We start from the raw sequence: 18657 nt of genomic DNA, 5'->3' as shown, positions 1-18657 counted from the left end.
AAGTGATGGCACACATTTTAAGCATGTGTGTGCGCTGCGGAAGAAAGCCCAACTTGATTTGTTTTCAGTAAAATACTAGTAAAATACTTTATTTAATCTCCGTTAAAGAAATGTGAAACTCTGGGAATGTAGTTTAATGCCAGGTGTGCAGTGTGGCACTAAGCAAAGCAAAATGCAAGTCCAACAAAAGGACAGCTGCTGCACCGAAAGTGTTTGAATTTATTCAACACAGCAAAACAAAAAGGAAGCAATAATCAACAAATTAAACAGAACACTAGGGGAGAAAACACAATCCCATATGTTAGCTGACTCCCAAAGATGCATAAGTGTAAGCAAAATTAATTCAGCATCCATCATACTTCTGCTTACATATAAAGTGCTCTGCTGCTATCAGGAATGCTCAGACTGAGAACAGGCCTTTTATTTTACATACATCACTGCATTTTCCAGGCCAGTTCCCAATTCAGTGCACACTCACAAATAAGGCTAGAAAAGTCCACATAAATCCAGCCCCCAAAAATAGCACATGGCACCCACTCATGCCCTCACTGGGGCCAGGGAGATGGAAGAAACATTAGTGGCCAGATTGCATGATGACCCTGCTGATTCAAGCTCATAAAATGTAAGCATACTTAGTCAAGTTGTAGAGCCCGAGGTAAAATACTTTCTCACTTTCTTTCTTTCACACACACACACACACACACACACATTCACAAGTACATTATACAGCTCCATGACGACAGCCACTAACCCCTGCAGCACAAGAATGTCTTTCCAAGTAAAGCTAACTCAACCTTCTTTCAAATGAATCCACACAAGTCTTTAACTGAGTATGGCTGGAAGGGAGTACGGGAAAATGCTGGTATTATTCAAAAGGGCATCAAAAAATTCTCTTGATATAATGGACTGTCAGGCAATCTTGTAGAAGACCTCACAGTCTATTTGATAAATGTGCAGCATGTCAAAGAAATAGATCACCTCAAACATCAGCCATAACAGACTGTCCCGGTTAGCTTTAATGAGACATATGAGCCAAGATGAATTAAATAAAGTGACATGGTGATAGACAGCCTATTAACCAACTTCACAAATTCACATTACCCAGACCTTCTGAAGAATATCTGAGTCACTGTGTTTGATCTGCCTCTAGCCCTTTTTTGGCAGTGCTTACTGATCCCAAGCCTATTTGCAGAATGTTTACGCAGTTAGCCTGATGGCTTAAATCAGACTCTAGCAGTTCTTAGTTACAGTGACATGTCATGCATGTCAGCGATTTCTTTTAGATGCAGGGCAGTGATTTCCTTTAGATTTTCTTTCTCTTATTTATTTATTTATTTATTATTTTACTTTATTTACATACTGGTCAGATTCAAGTCTCAAACCAAATTAAATACAGACTTGATGAAAATATATCATGCATAAATTAAAGGGGAAAAAAATATGAGAGTAAAAGGAGAAAACTGTAGTTCTTAATTGAGAAGCAAGTAGAGCAGAAAAGCATTGTATTTCATTAGCCTTGTCAAAGGGATGTAGCGCTGAGGGAACAGAGAGAGAAAATCCACCGAGAAACTCAATGCAGCATATTACATACTAATTATTACACTTGAGAGCAGCTAGAAAAGGTTCCGTTCTTGGGTGATCATAGAACTCTAGAGCACATGGCATACATACTTTATTTAAAAAATATAATTTAATAAATAGGAAACACTGGAAAGCTGACTAAATTTGGTATGCATTGAAAATATGTAAATGAATAATTTGAAATAATGAATCATTTTGTGAAACTGTTAAGGAATACACTGTGATTGGCTCTTCTGTTGTTCTATACAACAATATTTTCTGCCCTTAAAAGTAATATTCAAAAGGATACCTATTGGGAAGCAAAAACTCAGCAAAGCGTTCTCAGAAAAGGTTCCAAGTAACACTCCTTTAGAAATCTTGAACCCTTAACCATCCAAAAGAGTGTATATACATATAGATTTAGAAACATCAGTGCACACCCTTTTTCCAATTAGTAGATTCATTGGTTAGTAAATGTATTTATTTGTCATTGGTGATTATATGTACAGTATATAGTTTATATATTGTATAAAAGCCTGTGTGAATGAACTGTATTACAGATCATGACCTAATATTGTAGCCGTGTAGTAGGCAGCCCAAAAAAAAAAAAAACCACCTATTCACAACTGCTATAACCACCTCTATTTCAAACTGCAGTCAACAGAATAAGGTTCTGCATCATCTGCTTAAACACCCTCCCAATTCCCTAATATAATAATATCAATGTCAGTAATGTGCATCCATCTGCATGGAATATAGCTGTGATTCTGATACTAGGCTATAGACAGTAACTTTCAACATACATACAGCTATACAAATTAATCAGCTAATAAATACATGTACCATGTCCCAACATTGCAGGGATTTACGGTTGACTTGATTTACTGTCACTGGGTGTATTTAAAAAAGGGGACTTCATTACAAGAAAGAGCCAAAATGTCATCTGTGACAGCACACATCTCATGTGCTGTTGGTATGTGGATTATCATCCATATTTTTAGCAACGTGATTACTGATGACTTTTGCAGGAATGAGAATAGATATGAAAAGAGTGGCACGCAGTGGGGAGTTTTGGAATAGCAGGAGTAATAGCACTTCTCATTGTGTGTAACAGAATTATATGAGTTAAGCTACACGCATTAATTGCTTTATCATTTACAATCAATTAATTTCAATGGAAATATCCATTATTGCAATATGACTAAAGGTATAGTGTCTTAGTAAAATATAGTGGAATCAACATCATCATCATCAACAACAGCAACAACCTACCTTATAAAAACTCAGCTTATAAGCAAGAGCACTGCAAGACAACTTTTAGCCCTGCAAAAAAACAACACCTTATCAAGTGAAAATATCTTGAATATACTCAAATTTATCTAGTATTTCATGCTATAAGATTACAGTAAACCAAATAGATAATTAAACCTATTTCTAGACATTTTTACTAATTTCAAGCTTGAAATAGTCTTGATCAATTGGCTGATAATATTGCTAATTTAAGAATTTATTTCTAGAAAGAAGCAAACAATATCTGTCAATATAATAAGAAATTCTGAAACTTGGAAATAGTAAAAATGCCTCAGAATAGGTTTAATAACCTTATATTTGGTTTACAGTAATCTTATAATAGGAAATACTACATAAATCTGACTATATTCAAGATATTTCCACTTGCTAAGATGTTATTTTTGCAGTAAGAGCAAACAATGGGCAACACCTGTACACTCTGGCACCTTTTAAAGTAGCTAAAGGCTTCTGTATAAGCATGTCTGTAACCAGATGCTCTGTAAAGTGTACAGGCCATGAAACTTAATGACTCATCACTTCTAAGCCAGCACATTAGTGCTATTCTATAATACTGTAATTCTGTAGTGCTATTGCCCTTTTTATCATTAGCTACACTTTCTAATAACTATCTTTACTATTACTTGGTGAAAATACACCTACATCCTTATGTTATTTGCACATTTTAATTATGTCTGTGCCTGTACTTAAACGCTCCTGTGCTTTTATATTATTCTTATTATTCATAATTTATATTTTCCTGATTATAATAGCATCTTTCAATAAAATCTTAAAACAATAACTGAAAAGATTAAAACCAGAAAAACTATATTAAACCAGAAGCAAATGAGGGAAGCTAAAACACTTCTTCTTAGTCAGTACAAAGAAACAGTAAGCATGGCAAAGCTTAACTACCACTTGAGCCTATCAAGAACAATTAGACACAAATAACTTCAGATGTAAGACTAGTAAAGCCTCACTCATAGGAGAGCCACATTATAATGTCCGCAGAGAGAAGTTAATAAAAGAAGATCCTTTAATCCAGGCCATAGACAGAGGGCTGAATCAGGACCCTGTGGTTAGTACCTGCTGTTCTCTACAAAGCTCAAAATACTCCATAGATCACATTTAAAGTGACAACAGCTGATAAGCAGAAGTAAAGCCACTGTGATAAATTAAGTACAATATAGGGAAAAGATTTCCCCAATCACGAAATTGAGCTAGTCACAAGGAATAAATACTTACACTAGTTAGCTTTGGATGGCTAACTTGTTTAAACCACTCTAAATATACATTCAGGCCTAATATAATTTTGTTAAGGAATTTTTCTTGGTCAAGTAGCACATACAAGTTGTATACTGTATTTCCATGAAATTTGATGTAACAAATCAATAACTGTAACAAATTAAACACATGCAAAGCTGAGACAAGGCTGAGTTCAATGCTAAAATGTTGAGGCTGTAAAACAACCAAGTGAGCAGCAGATTCCACTCGTCTCAACAAAGTTCAGAAACACACTAACCTAAAAAAAAATAAAGCCAGTTCAATCCTCTTCCAGTATTCTGGCTTTAAAAGACAGCTTCTTTTCATACTGCTTCCTTACCTGTACTTCATGCCTGTATGATAGGCCACACAATCCTGCAGAGACACATCATTGCTCCTTAGGAAGTCCTCCAGATTCTTCAGCTGAGCAGCTGCCCGCACTTCTCTTATCCCCTTCAAGTTGGCGTGATTACTTCTGTCCTGGCGCAGTGGGCACAGACTCTGCTCAGACAGGTAGCGGTCAATTTCGCTTCGCATGCTTTCACTGAAGGAGAGCGAGAGAAGCCGGCCACTGCTGCTGCTGCTCCTGCGCCCGCTGCTGCCCACCTTGGGCACCTGTAGGGATTCCGAAGGGAAACTCTGTTGTCGGCTGAGGCGGCTGCCACCATGGCTCACACGCAACTCAGTCAGACTGCTTCTGTGAGTGGCAAACATCTGCCCACCCACCTGAGTGACCTCGGACTTGACGCTGCCCCACAAGTGGTCTCAATCAAGCACAAGCAAAGGGAAGAGTGAGGAAAGTACAGTAGCAGGACAGAGACTAATAGAGCCACGTGAGCAGATACCCTGCTTTAAATAGCACCTGCCCCTTCTCTCACACAACACCACACACACTCATGCATTGTAATCAGAGCCAGCCGTAGCTCCCAGCCCATCTGGATGAGCTGGAAACCCCAAAGCAAGAAACACAGTTTAGCAGATATAGTGGCTTGTGGCACAGGGTGAGTAAAAGTGTGGGCTGTGACAGTTATCTGGGAAAAGACACTCTTGTGCATGCAAACACTCTCTGGTGGCATGGGCAAAGGTGAATGGCTGACATGCAAATCGCATGGACTAAAGCTGGCAGAGAAATAAACAGTCCTTAAAGACTGTGACAAAATTTTTTTTAAGTTTCACTACCAATGTGTGACTAAATGCCACTCTAAAACATGCGTTCCAGAATTAAACATGTGCTTTTCACTCACTTGAGTTTAGCAAATAATGTCGGCAATAAACTCAGTAAACTCAGGCTCAGATAATGCACTTTAATTAAGATGTTCAAAAAAAATAAGTTGCAACTGTTGAGCAAATGGGTAAATGTTTCTGGTTTTCTATTGTGTTCATTTAGTAGAAATAGCTTTGAGTCACATCACTATGACACTTAATTCTAATTTTGTTGGTTGTACAACTAATATTGGTAATATTTTGGGTATTTTCATAAATAAACAGTGTAAATATTTATCAAACTGATCTTTATCTCTTTAAATTCCTGAGTTAATTTCCTCACTCTACTAACTATTTATATACTATTTTCTTAGTTTTGCTACGGGTGAATAATTTACCATTGTTATATTATGCTTTAAGATGAATAGCTCAATAATTTACTAAGAGTTATGCGTTGTGAGAGTTTAATTCTAATCTGACTCTCCAAGTGCGTTGTCATCAAGTGTTTTCCCCCAACCCTATCCTGCATGTTTAAATTATTCAATAAAAAGACTAAATAAAGACATTTTGAACCTGCTACCTTGGTCCACGGTTCTAAGGACATGCCCCCATTTGTCAGTTACGTATATATATTAAAACTCCTAGACACTTTCTTAGATCTTAGATCTGCTTAGATCTTGTGTCAGTCTGAGTCTCAGCTTCTGTTCTTGGTGCTGTCTTAGCTACTGTCTAAGCCCATGTTTTTGCTCTTATGTCAGCCTGATACTGTCTCAGGTTCCTTTTTCAAACTCTGCATCAGTCACTGGTTAGATGCCTCCATCCTCCATGCCGATGTTATGGTGCCACCTGGTGTACACAGCACATCTTTACACACTACATATTCATATCAAATTCTGCATTGTTTCCTCACTCCTGTTCCAAATCTGCCCTGACCACTCCCCCATGATCATTTACACACATTCCTTGTGATTAATGTTCTGTCTATATATTTATTAGTATGGCTTACGTATTGAGAAGTCTTGCTAGTGCTACTGTTGTAAGTCATATGACCAGCTTCCAGGTTTCCCCAGTGGTTTGTATACTTGATGTTTTCTCATTTTAAGTTAAGCCTGTTCATTTGAATTAGAATTACTGATTAAATGAGCTACCTGTAATTTGACATGGGAATGATTCTTCAATAAGTTTAACTTCTACCACTTCTGGCTCTTAAGTGTTACAAATATACGACAGTATATTATATCCAAAACATTAATTTTAACATGTAAATCAATATCACTGAATGCGCATGCTTATATCCTTTATCTGTCTGAATAAACAATGCTAACACAATGGTAAAATTATTGTTATTTACACTGATGCACTGACTGATATAAAAAAAACACTGTACACAAAATTACATCAGATCTTACATGAGATTATAAAACACCCACTGCCAACTTTATTTAAAAAAACTCTTAAGATAGATTTTTACATCCTTTACTTAAATCACACCTATGTAATGGAAATGGAAATGTGGAACAAATGGAAATCAGATACAAGTATCATCATATGACGATGAGAACATTCAGATATGAACCGTTCCCATCTCTCTAGATGCAGCAGAGACAGCAGAGACACAAAAGTATGCACTCTATATGGAAAAGTTTCCAACTACAGTGCAAAGACATCATGCCTGTTAAAAGCCCACCAAGTCTGCAGGATTCTCTATGTTTTCACAACTACTTCTATAGCCCTACTGACAGCAGAAACAAACTCAAATATCAAAAAGAAGTCTTCCTTCAGTTTCCTGGCCTGACCTAATATCGTGCCACTCTAACGTGCACTAGCCTGACACAGAACTCTGGGTGTGGGCAGCATGCCCATGCAACATCCCTGAGCAGAAACAATGCTCTTGTACTCACCCGGGTATTTGGCACTCGCCCCATGTAGGAGTTTTGCATGACGCTGCTCATTTAGAACAGCAGTAGTGTTTAGCAAAATAGTGAGGACTGGATTATCTACGCAGCAGTGAGTGACTAAGAGTGCTTTACAACAATTATCGCATAACCAGAAAAGCACCACCTCCTCCACTGATGTGGGCCCCACCTCTCATGGTTGATGTCACAGAAATAAACATCTTTTTGAGCTTACTGCAGCGCAAGTATGTTCTGCTGAGCACAGCAAATAAATCATGGCCTAAATAATTCAAGAGGCTTTTTTCCCCCTAAAAGCCTTTCACAATTGAGATAGCAGCCATTTTTTGCTTGCTCTGCTATTTGTTTATGAATAAAAATCAAACATACAAACACACAATACAGGCAGAAGAAAGCACGTCAGAATGGCATACTGGAACCCAGTCCCTCCAGAGCTACACCGTGGTATGTGTCAAGACACATACAAGCCATGTGTGTCACTGGCCACCCCAAGTAATGTTTTACTGTAAGAGGAGGTAGACTTAAGTAGAGGTTGTTCAGGGTATCACTATGAGGGCAGAGCTGACACAGGAAATATTTGACTGCAGATACTCATACAAAGCCACCATTACAGAGGAAACCAATTTAACCAGATAAGATTCAGCATATATGTGTGTCTTATAGAGAAGAATAAAAGCTGTGATTGATGCTTAATTAATAGAGCATAGGAAGGCTTAGTTACTCTTTCCAGCAGTACGCACTTTTCCTTAAGTGTAAGTCAGATGGTTTGTTTCCCGTCGATCAATAATGCTGTCTACTGAAAGTACGAAAAGGGGGTGAAAACATGAGTGCATGTACATCTTGCAAAATCCACTGACCCATACACTGCATTAAAATGAAGCATGTGCTTGTGATTCACTGAAATGTCAACATTAATAAAGAAATTTATTTCCCTGTATTTAAGCTTCATCTCCTGTGTTGTATTTCACAATAACAAGACATGACATGAAAACAGGCATATCTATTATTTAGCACAGAGCATTCACCATGGCACAGCCTTCCTAAATATAAAACTCACATTAACCAGCCTTGTTTTATTCTCTCCTCTTCCCTGAATTCCTGAACGTATTCATTGGAAAGCAGGTTTAAGTGGGCCATCAGGTGACTCAGCCAGACCCCTTGTGAAATTATTAAAAGCTTTTGACTTTATGTCTGATGTATATAAAGAATATCTTCACTGACGGGAATTGCTACTTCATTCTACTGGACTTAACTATGTACATAATAGACATATTATGTACACTCACTGTCCACTTTAATAGGAACACCTGTACACCTGCTCACTTACAGTCTTCAACTGTACAGTCTGGATGAGCCCAGGGCCTAAAACTAACTTTTTGTCACACCTGCCAATGGCCGGTGACGTGAGAAATTTTTTTTTAAAAATTTTTACCGGCCATGAAACTCTTTTTGCAAAAACAGGCAGCTATTACTACTACAATGACTAAACATATTTAAAATGTTTTTAATTTGTCCATGCTTTACCTTAAAGAAAAAAATGAATTAATTCATTTCACTGACTGAAAGCCAGACAATTAAATCAGCCTACTCTCTTTTTCACACACATTCCCATTACCCCTCATCCTCAGATGTGTGTGTGTGTGTGTTTGATCTGTTGCTACTGCACTGCTCTGTGTTGTCCAGAAAATTTGGCCTTCGACTTCTGATGCAGTCAGTATGCCATAGCTCAACAGCAGGACTGGGAGTACTCAAAGAAATGCTTGGAGACGAAAGATGCACAATTAGAAGGTCAGACAGTGTCTCTGGTTTTAGGCTAGACCGCCAGTCTGATTTTACCTGTTTCATTACATTACATCCCCTCTTCATGTTGTTGGCTGTCTGCTCCTGAAGTGTGGTCAGAGCCTGACTGTCGGAGTTGACAACGCAGGTAAAGACGTGGCCTGTGTTTGTGGCACCAGGACTTTTCGTGTTCTTTAACATTTTCGAGTTTCTTTCTTTTTTTTTTTTTATCCCTAAAGCAAACGAATTTTTGAGACTGTTGTCCTTTGCATGTTTTTGGCAAACGGAGCAGGCCATCGTGTTAGTCGCGGTATCAAGTACAAGCCAGTCTCCATTTGATCCATCGTCAGTGAAACTCTCTGAGACTCTCTGAGAGAGTGAAATCTCTCGCTAAAACGCCGAGAACCATCATGACTTTCCGATGTTTGCTCATGTTTCCATTTTGGCGGCGTAACTCCAGGTATGTGTCGCCACATTCTCGGGTTACGTTGAATAAAGAAAGGAAAAGTTAAATAAAGCAGCAATATTTTCTGAGGTAAAAGTTACTAGAACCGTGCCTACAATCAAGCTAGCCAATCACTGCTCTGACCTCATCAGCCCGTTTGTATTCTATTATTTGATTCGCTCTTGACGCGTGTGACAGGACAGCTAACCAATCACGATGATCTCGTCTTCGGAAAAGATTATTTTATTCGCTTACATCAGAAACAGCTAACCTCTTTAAAAACTAGCTGTTGTTCTCACTACATTGCATTGTTATGATTCGTAAAAGTTTTACCCTGACACTGACACTGTTACATATACTCGCCAACGCCGATTTTTACTCGCATTTGGCGCTTGGTGAGTGTTAATTTTAGGCCCTGGGTGAGCCTGTGCTAATGCTAGCCTGTTCTTGGCTGACAGGAGTGGAACTCGATGAGGTCTTCTGTTGTTGTAGCGCATCCACCTTAAGGTTTGATGTTTTGGACATGCCGAGGTGATTTTCTGCTCACCACAGTTGTAAAGTGTGATTATTTGATTTACTGTATCCTTCCTGGCAGCTCAAACCAATCTGACAATTTTCCTCTGACCTCTTTTATCAATAAGGTGCTTCCACCCACACAACTGCCACTCAATGGTTTTTGTTTTTCGCACCATTCTGTGTAAACTCTAGAGACTGTTGTGTGTGAAAATCCCAAGAGATCAGCAGTTTCAGAAATACTCAAACCAGTCTAGCACCAACAACCAAGCCACAGTTAAAGTCACAGAGATCACACTTTTTCCCATTCTGATGTTTTATGTGAACAAACATCTTGACCTGTAGCTACATGATTTCATGCATTGTGCTGCTGCCACATGATTGGCTAATTGGATAACTGCATAAATGAGCAGGTGTACAGGTGTTCCTATTAAAGTGGATGGTGAGTGTTTGTTTAGTATAATGTCAGAACATATATGGTGTGGTAAAAGCACATGAAGCATTAAAAATAACAGTACCTGTAAAACTGAAGCTGTCTTTTTGGGCTCCCATATCGAGCACTGCAACAAAGAAGGTAATCGTTTTAGTTTTCAGTTTTTCATAATTTTAATTTCAGTAATGATGAGAAGCATTAAATCCTCATTTCAGTACATGTGTCTAGCTATTACAAACAGCCTTTGGTGTTTCATCACTGGGTGTGAACTGCAGAATAATCAATTTTATAATCTGAATTATAGATGAAGTACAGTAATAAATGATGCAAAAGTTTTAATGAGTATCCAGAGTGATTTTTTTTTTTAAAGAAAGAAAAAAGTAGCTGAAGCACACACCACAGTGCCTGGATGATACAAGGGACTTTGAGTCACAGTCCAGAGCTTATCCCAAGAACAGTGGGCACAAACCCAGAGAATTCACTCCAGATGGGACACCAGTCCATCGCAGGACACCATGCACACACACACACACACACATACTCATTCACACTTAGGAGCAATTTAGAGTAGCCAGTCCACCTACAGGAATGTTTTTGGACAATGGGAGAAAACCAGAGAACATCTGCACAGATAGTAACCCAAGCTCAGGACTGAACCGGGGACTCTGAAGCTGTGAGGTGGCTGCACCACAGTAAATTTAAAGCTTTATTTAAAAAAACCTGCTGTGTGATTTACACTGCTAAACAACTTTTATTGTTACAACATGGTGCTGGGAGTATGATTGCTATGTGTTTGTACTTACGTGTAGATCATAGCCGGGGAGCCAGTGTGTCTGGTGGAGAGACGTGCAGGAGAGTCTGAGTTGGCTTCAGGATACATGGAGCTGTGAAGGAGGACGGACCAGCCACTTGGTCCTTCTCACACTCTCAGTCTCTACATATAGTAGGAAAAAAAGCACATATAAAAAAAGCTAAATATTAATTCAATAGAATTGCACCTGGCTGTGCTTTTTTCTGTTAGATATAATCCAGTGTTTCCCAAACACAGCTAAGTGGTGCAGTGTCCAGGTACAGTATACTGACGACAGTCCAAGTATATTGTGTCCCATTAAAAGAAAGTCACATTTTATTTATTAATCTATTCTAAGACACCTTAATTAGGAAACCTTAATTGTAATTTGACTGCGGCATGAACACAGTTTGGGGTCAGGGTGAGTTTGATTGCTAGCTAGTAACCTCCAATTGTAAGGAAGTTGACAAAGTTCTGGGTTAGTAGTTCTGTGTAAACTCAGAGTACAGGTAAAGTTGATAAATATTAGCATGCACTCATTTTCTATACACTTTGAAGCAACAGGGGGGCACATGACAATATCCAGCTATCACCATCAAAGAGGACATTCCACTGGAGTAGTAGGTTGCTTGGATTTAAGACCACTGCCAATGGAGTCAAGGCCGACATGAGGCAAAACTAGACCAACACCACACATGTCAGAGTCCATGTCAAGACCAGGACATGTTAATTTGCTGGTTGTGCTATCTGCCTAATCTGACATGAAATTTCTCTTGATTTATAAAATAACCCATCTATTTTGGTATTAACATTTTGTAGAAATAAACACACAGGACATACTGAGGACATGTTAAACATAGCCCATTCTTCTAACAAGCATTGCTGTGGTTAAAGGTCGAAGGTCAGGGGTTCAAGCCACAACACCACCAAGCTGATGGGCCTTGAGCAAGGCCCTTAACCCTCCCTGCACCAGGGGTGGTGTAGCATGGCTAACCCTGCTCTCTGACCCCAGCTTCCTAACAAGCTGGGATATGCGAAGAAAAGAATTACACTGTGCTGTAATGTATGTGACAAATAAAGGCTTCTACTTATTTCGAACAGAAGAAGAACATAACGAGTATTGTAAAACATAGTCACGTGACATTTATAGGTGCCATATTAGTACACATGCAAAGACAGACATTTACGTTTTGTACTGTAACAAGAACATTACAAAGTACTTGTTCATGGAAACAAGGCCGAAACCGAGACAAGACCGAGTAAAATTTCACCTGAGTTTATGATAAGCCCTAGACCATTGATTTGTGGTCTCAAGACCAAGACCACAACACTATAGAACAGTAACATGGATTGATCTACTGAACTGATCTGTTGACAAAATAGTTGCCAAGAATTTTCCCTCAGTAGTTTCTATTAATTGAACAGATAACACGTCCAGCTCCAGTCACTTGGACTAATATGCTTTAATCTAGCCAGGCAAACCCATTTTTAAGTGGCAGAATACGACTGATACATTTAACTAATTCAAATCAGCAGTTCATCTGACTGGTGAGTTTGAAAGAGCTGACAGGTCTAGCAGTAAGAGAGAGAGGGATAGAGCTGAGTGAGAGAGAGCAGAGAGCATGGGGTGTGAGAGAGAGAGAGCGAGAGAGAGCTCAGAGTGGAAGGATGCAGACCCTATTAGAGTTGATGTAATGCTGGTGATGAGAGACAAAGTATAATTGTTACTTAAATAGTCTTATGTAAGTATATTTCAGATCTGTGGGAAACACTGTAATCAGGTCTTAGGGTAAGCTATTGTACGTGCCTGATGATCAGCCTTAAGTGTAGCAATTTAAAGTCGTCAAATATACATTTATAATAAGCTCTGACCAGGAGATGGCATCAAAGTTACATTTCCCTTCTGACCAAAATTCAGTCCAATTGTTAATTTAGCCCCACATCAACAACTGCGGCTCATTAGAAACTTATTATTTAAAATAAATCATTTAAATAAATAAATAATTCAGTTTATAAGTAAATAACAAAACATGACAGGGCAAGCAAGGAAAATAATCAAAGATGTGGTGGTGTGATGAGTAACCTAATCAATGTACACACTTCATTTAAGCAGTATTTTCCAAAAGCAGTACTCAGAGGTCCACAGACCTATGTTATTATTCTTGCTTACTTATTTTTGGCACCATGACAAGTGGTATTTGTAAATAGTCTACAGTGATGAATATTCTCTGATCTCTTGGACCTCATCAAACACCAGTCTAAGTGACATTTTGTTTTAAAGATTCTAGGCTTTAAGTAGTGGCTATAATGAGTTATAATTTCCACTGGACTAAAAATATTGGATAAATAAAGTGAGAATAATTCAGTGTGAAATTATAACCTGAAAATGAAGCACATATGTCCAGAAATGCCAGGAAATACTATTATATCCCATTCTGAACTTAATGGTCATATTAAATCACATTAAAGTTTTAAAATGTATTTGAATGTGTACAGCAAATAGTTTCCAATTCAGTATATCAGAACATACAAGGGGGAAACCCACATTGTTATCATGAACAAATTCAGGTCAGTTCAGGTCAGATCTATTTATCTATCTATCTATTTTAACTTCACTTCACATAATTTTCCCCTAATCTGTGCTGTATTCAGTTGGGACAATTCAGTTTTTGTTCAGTTTTAATGCAGGCCAGTGCTTTAGGGTAAAACTGGGTTATGGCTGTCCCATGTTAACCCATTAGTGGCTTCCACAAGAGAATGCTTATAAGAACATGAGTTTAAAAATTTGGAGCAACCTGCAGATGGAGCCCGACTACCATCTTCACTTCCACTACATGATTCCATAATCAAATCACAGCACTAGAAGTTGTATACTGCAGTTGAGAGCTTAAATAAAAGCTTCATACACATGATTGACAATGATATGAAACATAATAGTATGACAATAATATGATATGAAGGTAGGACCAGTCAGAGGATAGTGAATAAGGATTCCACAAAACAATACATTCATTACTGATGCATCCCAAATGTCAGCACACTAACAGTGAAACGCAACTATAGGACTTATTCATCTAAAACACTACCAAAAAAGAATTCCATCCAAAGTCTCTTCCCCAATTCTTTTCACCAGTGAGATATTAAAACTAGCAGAATCTGCAATAAAACAATAGAGAAGGAGAGGGGACAAGAATTGAAGCGTCAACACAAGCAAACACTCTCCTTGGCATGGAAGGAAAACTCCAGTCACTGCAGAGCACCACACAGCATCTGCAGCAAGGCTGAAATAGGAGGACTGTTTATAGCAAAGGGCAAAGAAGGACAATGGTTCACAACAAGCAGAGATAACAACTGCTTTATCTTGCACTCAATATGACTTAGAATTAAATTCTATTTAGATGAAATTTATATAATAATCATATAAAAGACAACACAATATAAAAACTCAAGTTAATTGATTTATAACTTAAAATAATTAAAATTTAAAAATAATAAAGTTTTAATATGAGATGATGTTCATTTGATGACCTTGATATGTCTAAGGTGCAACAGCAATTTTTAATGAGGCAATTGCAATTTGAAATTATACTTTATATTCTACAATTATCAGGTCCACTAATTTAGTGGTGTTCCAAGAGTGCTTATATTTAGTATAACTGCACTGGAAAGTTTCACTGTTTGTATCACTCCGCTCGTCTGTGTTTGCCACATAAAATTCCAATATGAGCGATAGTTCGAAATCATTACAGTAGAGTTAGTGATATCATCAACAGACATGGCAAATGATACATTTTTACATATAAAGCTCGTCAGATGAAGATAAAAAGGAAGAAAGGAAGACAATTTCACCGGAAGCACCTTTAATGGAAATGTACAAATCAATATGAGCTAGCTTGCCAGCCATCCGACGGGCTATAAAGTGAGCTTCTTCAGGATGTATTTCCGCTAGCAGAGCAAAAATAAACAGAACATCTGACCATATTGTGTCTGAAATATCAGTTACTCAATATTAATTTCTTGTTTATAGAACTGTTTTATAAAAGCAATATCTCACTCGTAATTGTGCAGTTATACTGAATATTGCATGGCCTTTGGCTTTGTGTCTATGGCTGAATCACAGCCATGACAATATTCAGTATAACCACACTCTTGCTTGTGCAATATAGCTAAATTAAGAGTCACTGTCATGCTTTTTACTCCTAATGTGTATCACACACAAAATGACTTCAAAAATCATATCAGCAAAGAGTTTCTCATATGTAATAAATTTAAAATATTCTTATGCAGGTGCAGATCTTGCCTTTAATTAAATGGTATGGAGAGCAACTGTACAACCGTACTGGGGAAGGACCTGTGAGATCTTGGGCAGCTTCTTGAAGGAATTTCTTGAGGGATGTTAGTACGAAACAGGAAAAATAAGAGAACTCAATTATCTAGGTAGGTGTCTGAACAATGCTTCACACACAAGCCATTAAATGTGTCAACACACACACACACACTCTGCAGAGTTTTCTAACTTGACATGGAACTGCTCTTATTGGACACCTGTTGTTTTCACTTACCACTTAGTGCATAACTTTGAGTTTGAGTAATTGTAAACAGTAGGCCATTGTGTGAAATGCTGAACATGTACCTTACATGGTATTAAAAAGCCCTCTAGTGGGAGGAAGGAGAGAAAGGGATACAGTGAAGTCATAAGTTTTCATTGATAACATTTAGCCAATGTATTTTCACCAAGAAGGGCTTATGTAACTTTGAATGCTGGATAGACCAATCATATTAAGCCATAGCGCAGTTGAGAAGGATAAGCAGGTACCAAAGAAATGTATTAAAAGCAATGTATTTTCACTGAAACTTTGTAATAAACCTGCCCAACAAACAAGACAGAGTCCTATTGTTCATTGTGTTTTTCACAAGATAGCCTGGTCCCCAAAATTCTTATGTAAATTGATGCATTGTTTGAGTCTTTCTGAGGTCCCATATCTTTGTATCTTTGTCTGTAGGTAGCCATGTTGAATAGGGTGTTGCTATCTGGAAGTGATCTGGAAGTTCTTAGAAGAGGAGGGAAGGGACCCAGTGGAGAAATTCTTGAAGAAGTTAACTGCAACTGGAGATGGGAGGAAGAGTTACTTTTATAGTGCTTCTGCAACTTGCAACTTCTCCCAGGCAGGCCCTACAGATGATAGTGTCTTAACACTGGTGAGCAAGCCTCAGGTAACAGTATGGAGTTTTCCATCCAGCTCTTTTATTCAAATTTTGAAAATGCAAATAAAAAACCTGAACATGAACAGGATAAAGCAGTTACTGAAGTTGAATGAATGAATGAATGAATGAATGAATATCAAACGTTTTAAAATTGTAAAAAGAAACCTTGGATGGAGCTTGAAGGAAGAAACAATTTAGGAAAGAACAAAGGCTCAGCAGAGGAAGCCTGTCCTTCTCTGACTAGCAATGAAAACAGCCAAGGATGAAAATCCTGGTTGTGGCTGTGATCAGTAGATTTAACTGCAGGTATAACTAGTTTCAGCGTGGTTGAAGAGGAAAGTTGGTCATGCTAGGAGCTCAACTGACAAACATGCAGCAAGAGCTTGACATTCCTTCTAGGCATCAGGATGGTAGGAATAAGGTTAGCCTGAGATTGTAAGCCTGTAGACTTATCCTGTAGCTGGGTCTAAACTTTAGGACATGAATGGGAGTGTATATTCTCCAAATGAGAGAATGAGGGAATGATTGACTTCTATTGTGGCATATTGTGCCAAAGATTTTCTAGTAGATGCTTGAGGCGATAGAGCCAATGGATCAACAGAGTAGTATGGATTTGGGATGAATGGGGAAAGGAGTTGGGATAAAGGAGGAAGGGTGTAAATATGTGTGAAGGAGGGGTTGTGAGGGATACTTGAATGAATGAGGAAGGGAGATGTTGGGATCAGTAGAGGAGGGGGTTGAGATGAGTGACTAGGGATAGGATATGTGAGGGAGGGGTTAGGATGAATTGGGAGATGACTATGGGAGGCAGGGATGAAGGGTAAAGAGGCTGCAAAAAAGGTGATGGGGCTATAGTCATTCAGAAAGAGGAGCTGACATCCTTGAGAGAGACTTAGAGAGAGAGGCCTGTAATGGTTGAAAGTAGCTGAAATAGAGGGTGTTGGAATCCATGAGATGATGGGAGAGAGGGCTGTGATCTTCTTCTCTCAGTTTCTCTCAAGAGTCACAGCCTTCTGTCTTTCTGAGAGGCCAGAAAGAGAGAAGGCTGTGACTCTTGAGAGAAACTGAGAGAGAGATGTGATCCATGAAAGATGCTGAGACTGAAAGAGGGATGCAATCCTTGAAAGAAGCAAGATAAAGGGGCTGTGTTCACTGACAGTGAGAGAGAGTAGGGCTGTGATCATTGAAAGCAAGGGGACAAGAAGAGCTGTGATCAATGAGAGCAAAGAAAGGACGGTAAACTCAGTGAGAGTGAGAGAAAGAATCTGCAATCATTAAGATCAATAGAAAGGGCTGTGATTACTAAGATTAAGAGAAAGGGGCTCTTAGTGATCACTAAGAATGAGAGAGAGAAGGGCCATGATCATTGAGAGCAAGAGAAAGAAAAGAATTGTGATCAATGAGAGAGAGAAAGGACTGTGATCATGAAAACAAGAGATAGAAGGGATGCACATTATGGACAAAGAGAGAGCAGGGAATGAAGAAAGAGAGAGCTGGGATAGGGAGAGGATGTCATTAAAATGAGTGGGAGAATGAATGTAGAGAAACCTGGTTAAAAACACAGTGGAAGAATGTCTGGATGTGGGCACTGGAGGAATGTATGCAGAAGAGGAAAAGAGCAGGAGGTAGGGTGGTGTCATTGGGAGAGTCCAGCAAAGCTTAACTTGGCATTGATGGGAGGCAAAATATCCCCGTCAGTCACTCAGTCACAAGGTTTGAATGAGAGAGATGGGAATTTATAGAAATGTACCGTCTTTTCCACAGTGACACAGGAGTGAGTTTCTCACATAAGTGGTTTTTTGAACCAGATTACTGTCGGGTGCAGCCATGCCAGCTCAGAACAACAGCACCAGCTCCTTCACCCCCTAACCACCCCCCATACACACACACAAGTCACCCCAAACAAACCTAACCTTTTTTTACATCCTCCTCCTGGGGTTACTGCCCACCACCCACTAAGCCACCAACCATCAGTGCCTGGAGTGTATAGAACACAGGTATTCCAATCACTACTCATCACCAACAACTGATGAGTAGTTCCCACAATCATTGTCCATTAATATCACCCTGTGCAAAATCCTGGCCCCCAAGTCCCTGTGGGTCGCTACACTACCCTCCCCCATACTCTGTGCCTGGAGGAACAGCTGGCAAGTCAGGTGGGAGGCCAAAGGCCATTGCAGGTGGTGTCCTGATCTCTCTTCAAAAATACACTTGGGCCAGCTCTGCTATGCCACTCTGGAGTGGATGCTAACGTTTGACTATAATC

At 38.8% G+C, this 18657-nt stretch overlaps 1 protein-coding gene and 1 long non-coding RNA gene across 11 annotated transcripts in view; one reads left to right on the top strand and one right to left on the bottom strand.

The window, feature by feature from the left end:
- The window catches only part of kcnab2b (potassium voltage-gated channel subfamily A regulatory beta subunit 2b), a 71775-nt gene that overhangs the window by 44926 nt on the left and 8192 nt on the right, over positions 1-18657 (bottom strand). For 3 of the 8 annotated variants that reach the window (XM_034312043.2, XM_034312042.2, XM_034312044.2), the window contains 2 exons: positions 11200-11330; positions 10482-10523 (listed from right to left, as the gene is read on the bottom strand). In XM_034312043.2, coding sequence (XP_034167934.1) covers positions 10482-10523; positions 11200-11276 — 119 coding nt within the window. In that variant the 5' untranslated portion in view covers positions 11277-11330. Of the gene's footprint in view, positions 1-4450; positions 7195-7214; positions 8787-10481; positions 10524-11199; positions 11331-18657 lie in introns of those variants that run through there. The other 5 variants (XR_004579736.2, XM_053240641.1, XM_034312041.2 and 2 more) reach the window with 4 other exon arrangements.
- On the top strand, positions 9296-16791 carry LOC117599279 (uncharacterized). Of its 3 annotated transcripts, none has more exons than XR_008304167.1 (3): positions 9296-9465; positions 15474-15627; positions 16194-16791. It is a non-coding gene; the product is annotated as an uncharacterized LOC117599279 (long non-coding RNA). The 3 variants fall into 3 exon arrangements; XR_008304168.1 differs by having other exon boundaries at positions 9296-9845; XR_008304166.1 differs by having other exon boundaries at positions 9296-9981.

This window comes from Pangasianodon hypophthalmus, chromosome 16 (assembly GCF_027358585.1).
Source record: "Pangasianodon hypophthalmus isolate fPanHyp1 chromosome 16, fPanHyp1.pri, whole genome shotgun sequence".
NCBI lineage: Eukaryota > Metazoa > Chordata > Actinopteri > Siluriformes > Pangasiidae > Pangasianodon > Pangasianodon hypophthalmus.
The sequence above is the reverse complement of the archived record's forward strand: the minus strand, read 5'-3'. Positions and strand labels throughout refer to the sequence as shown.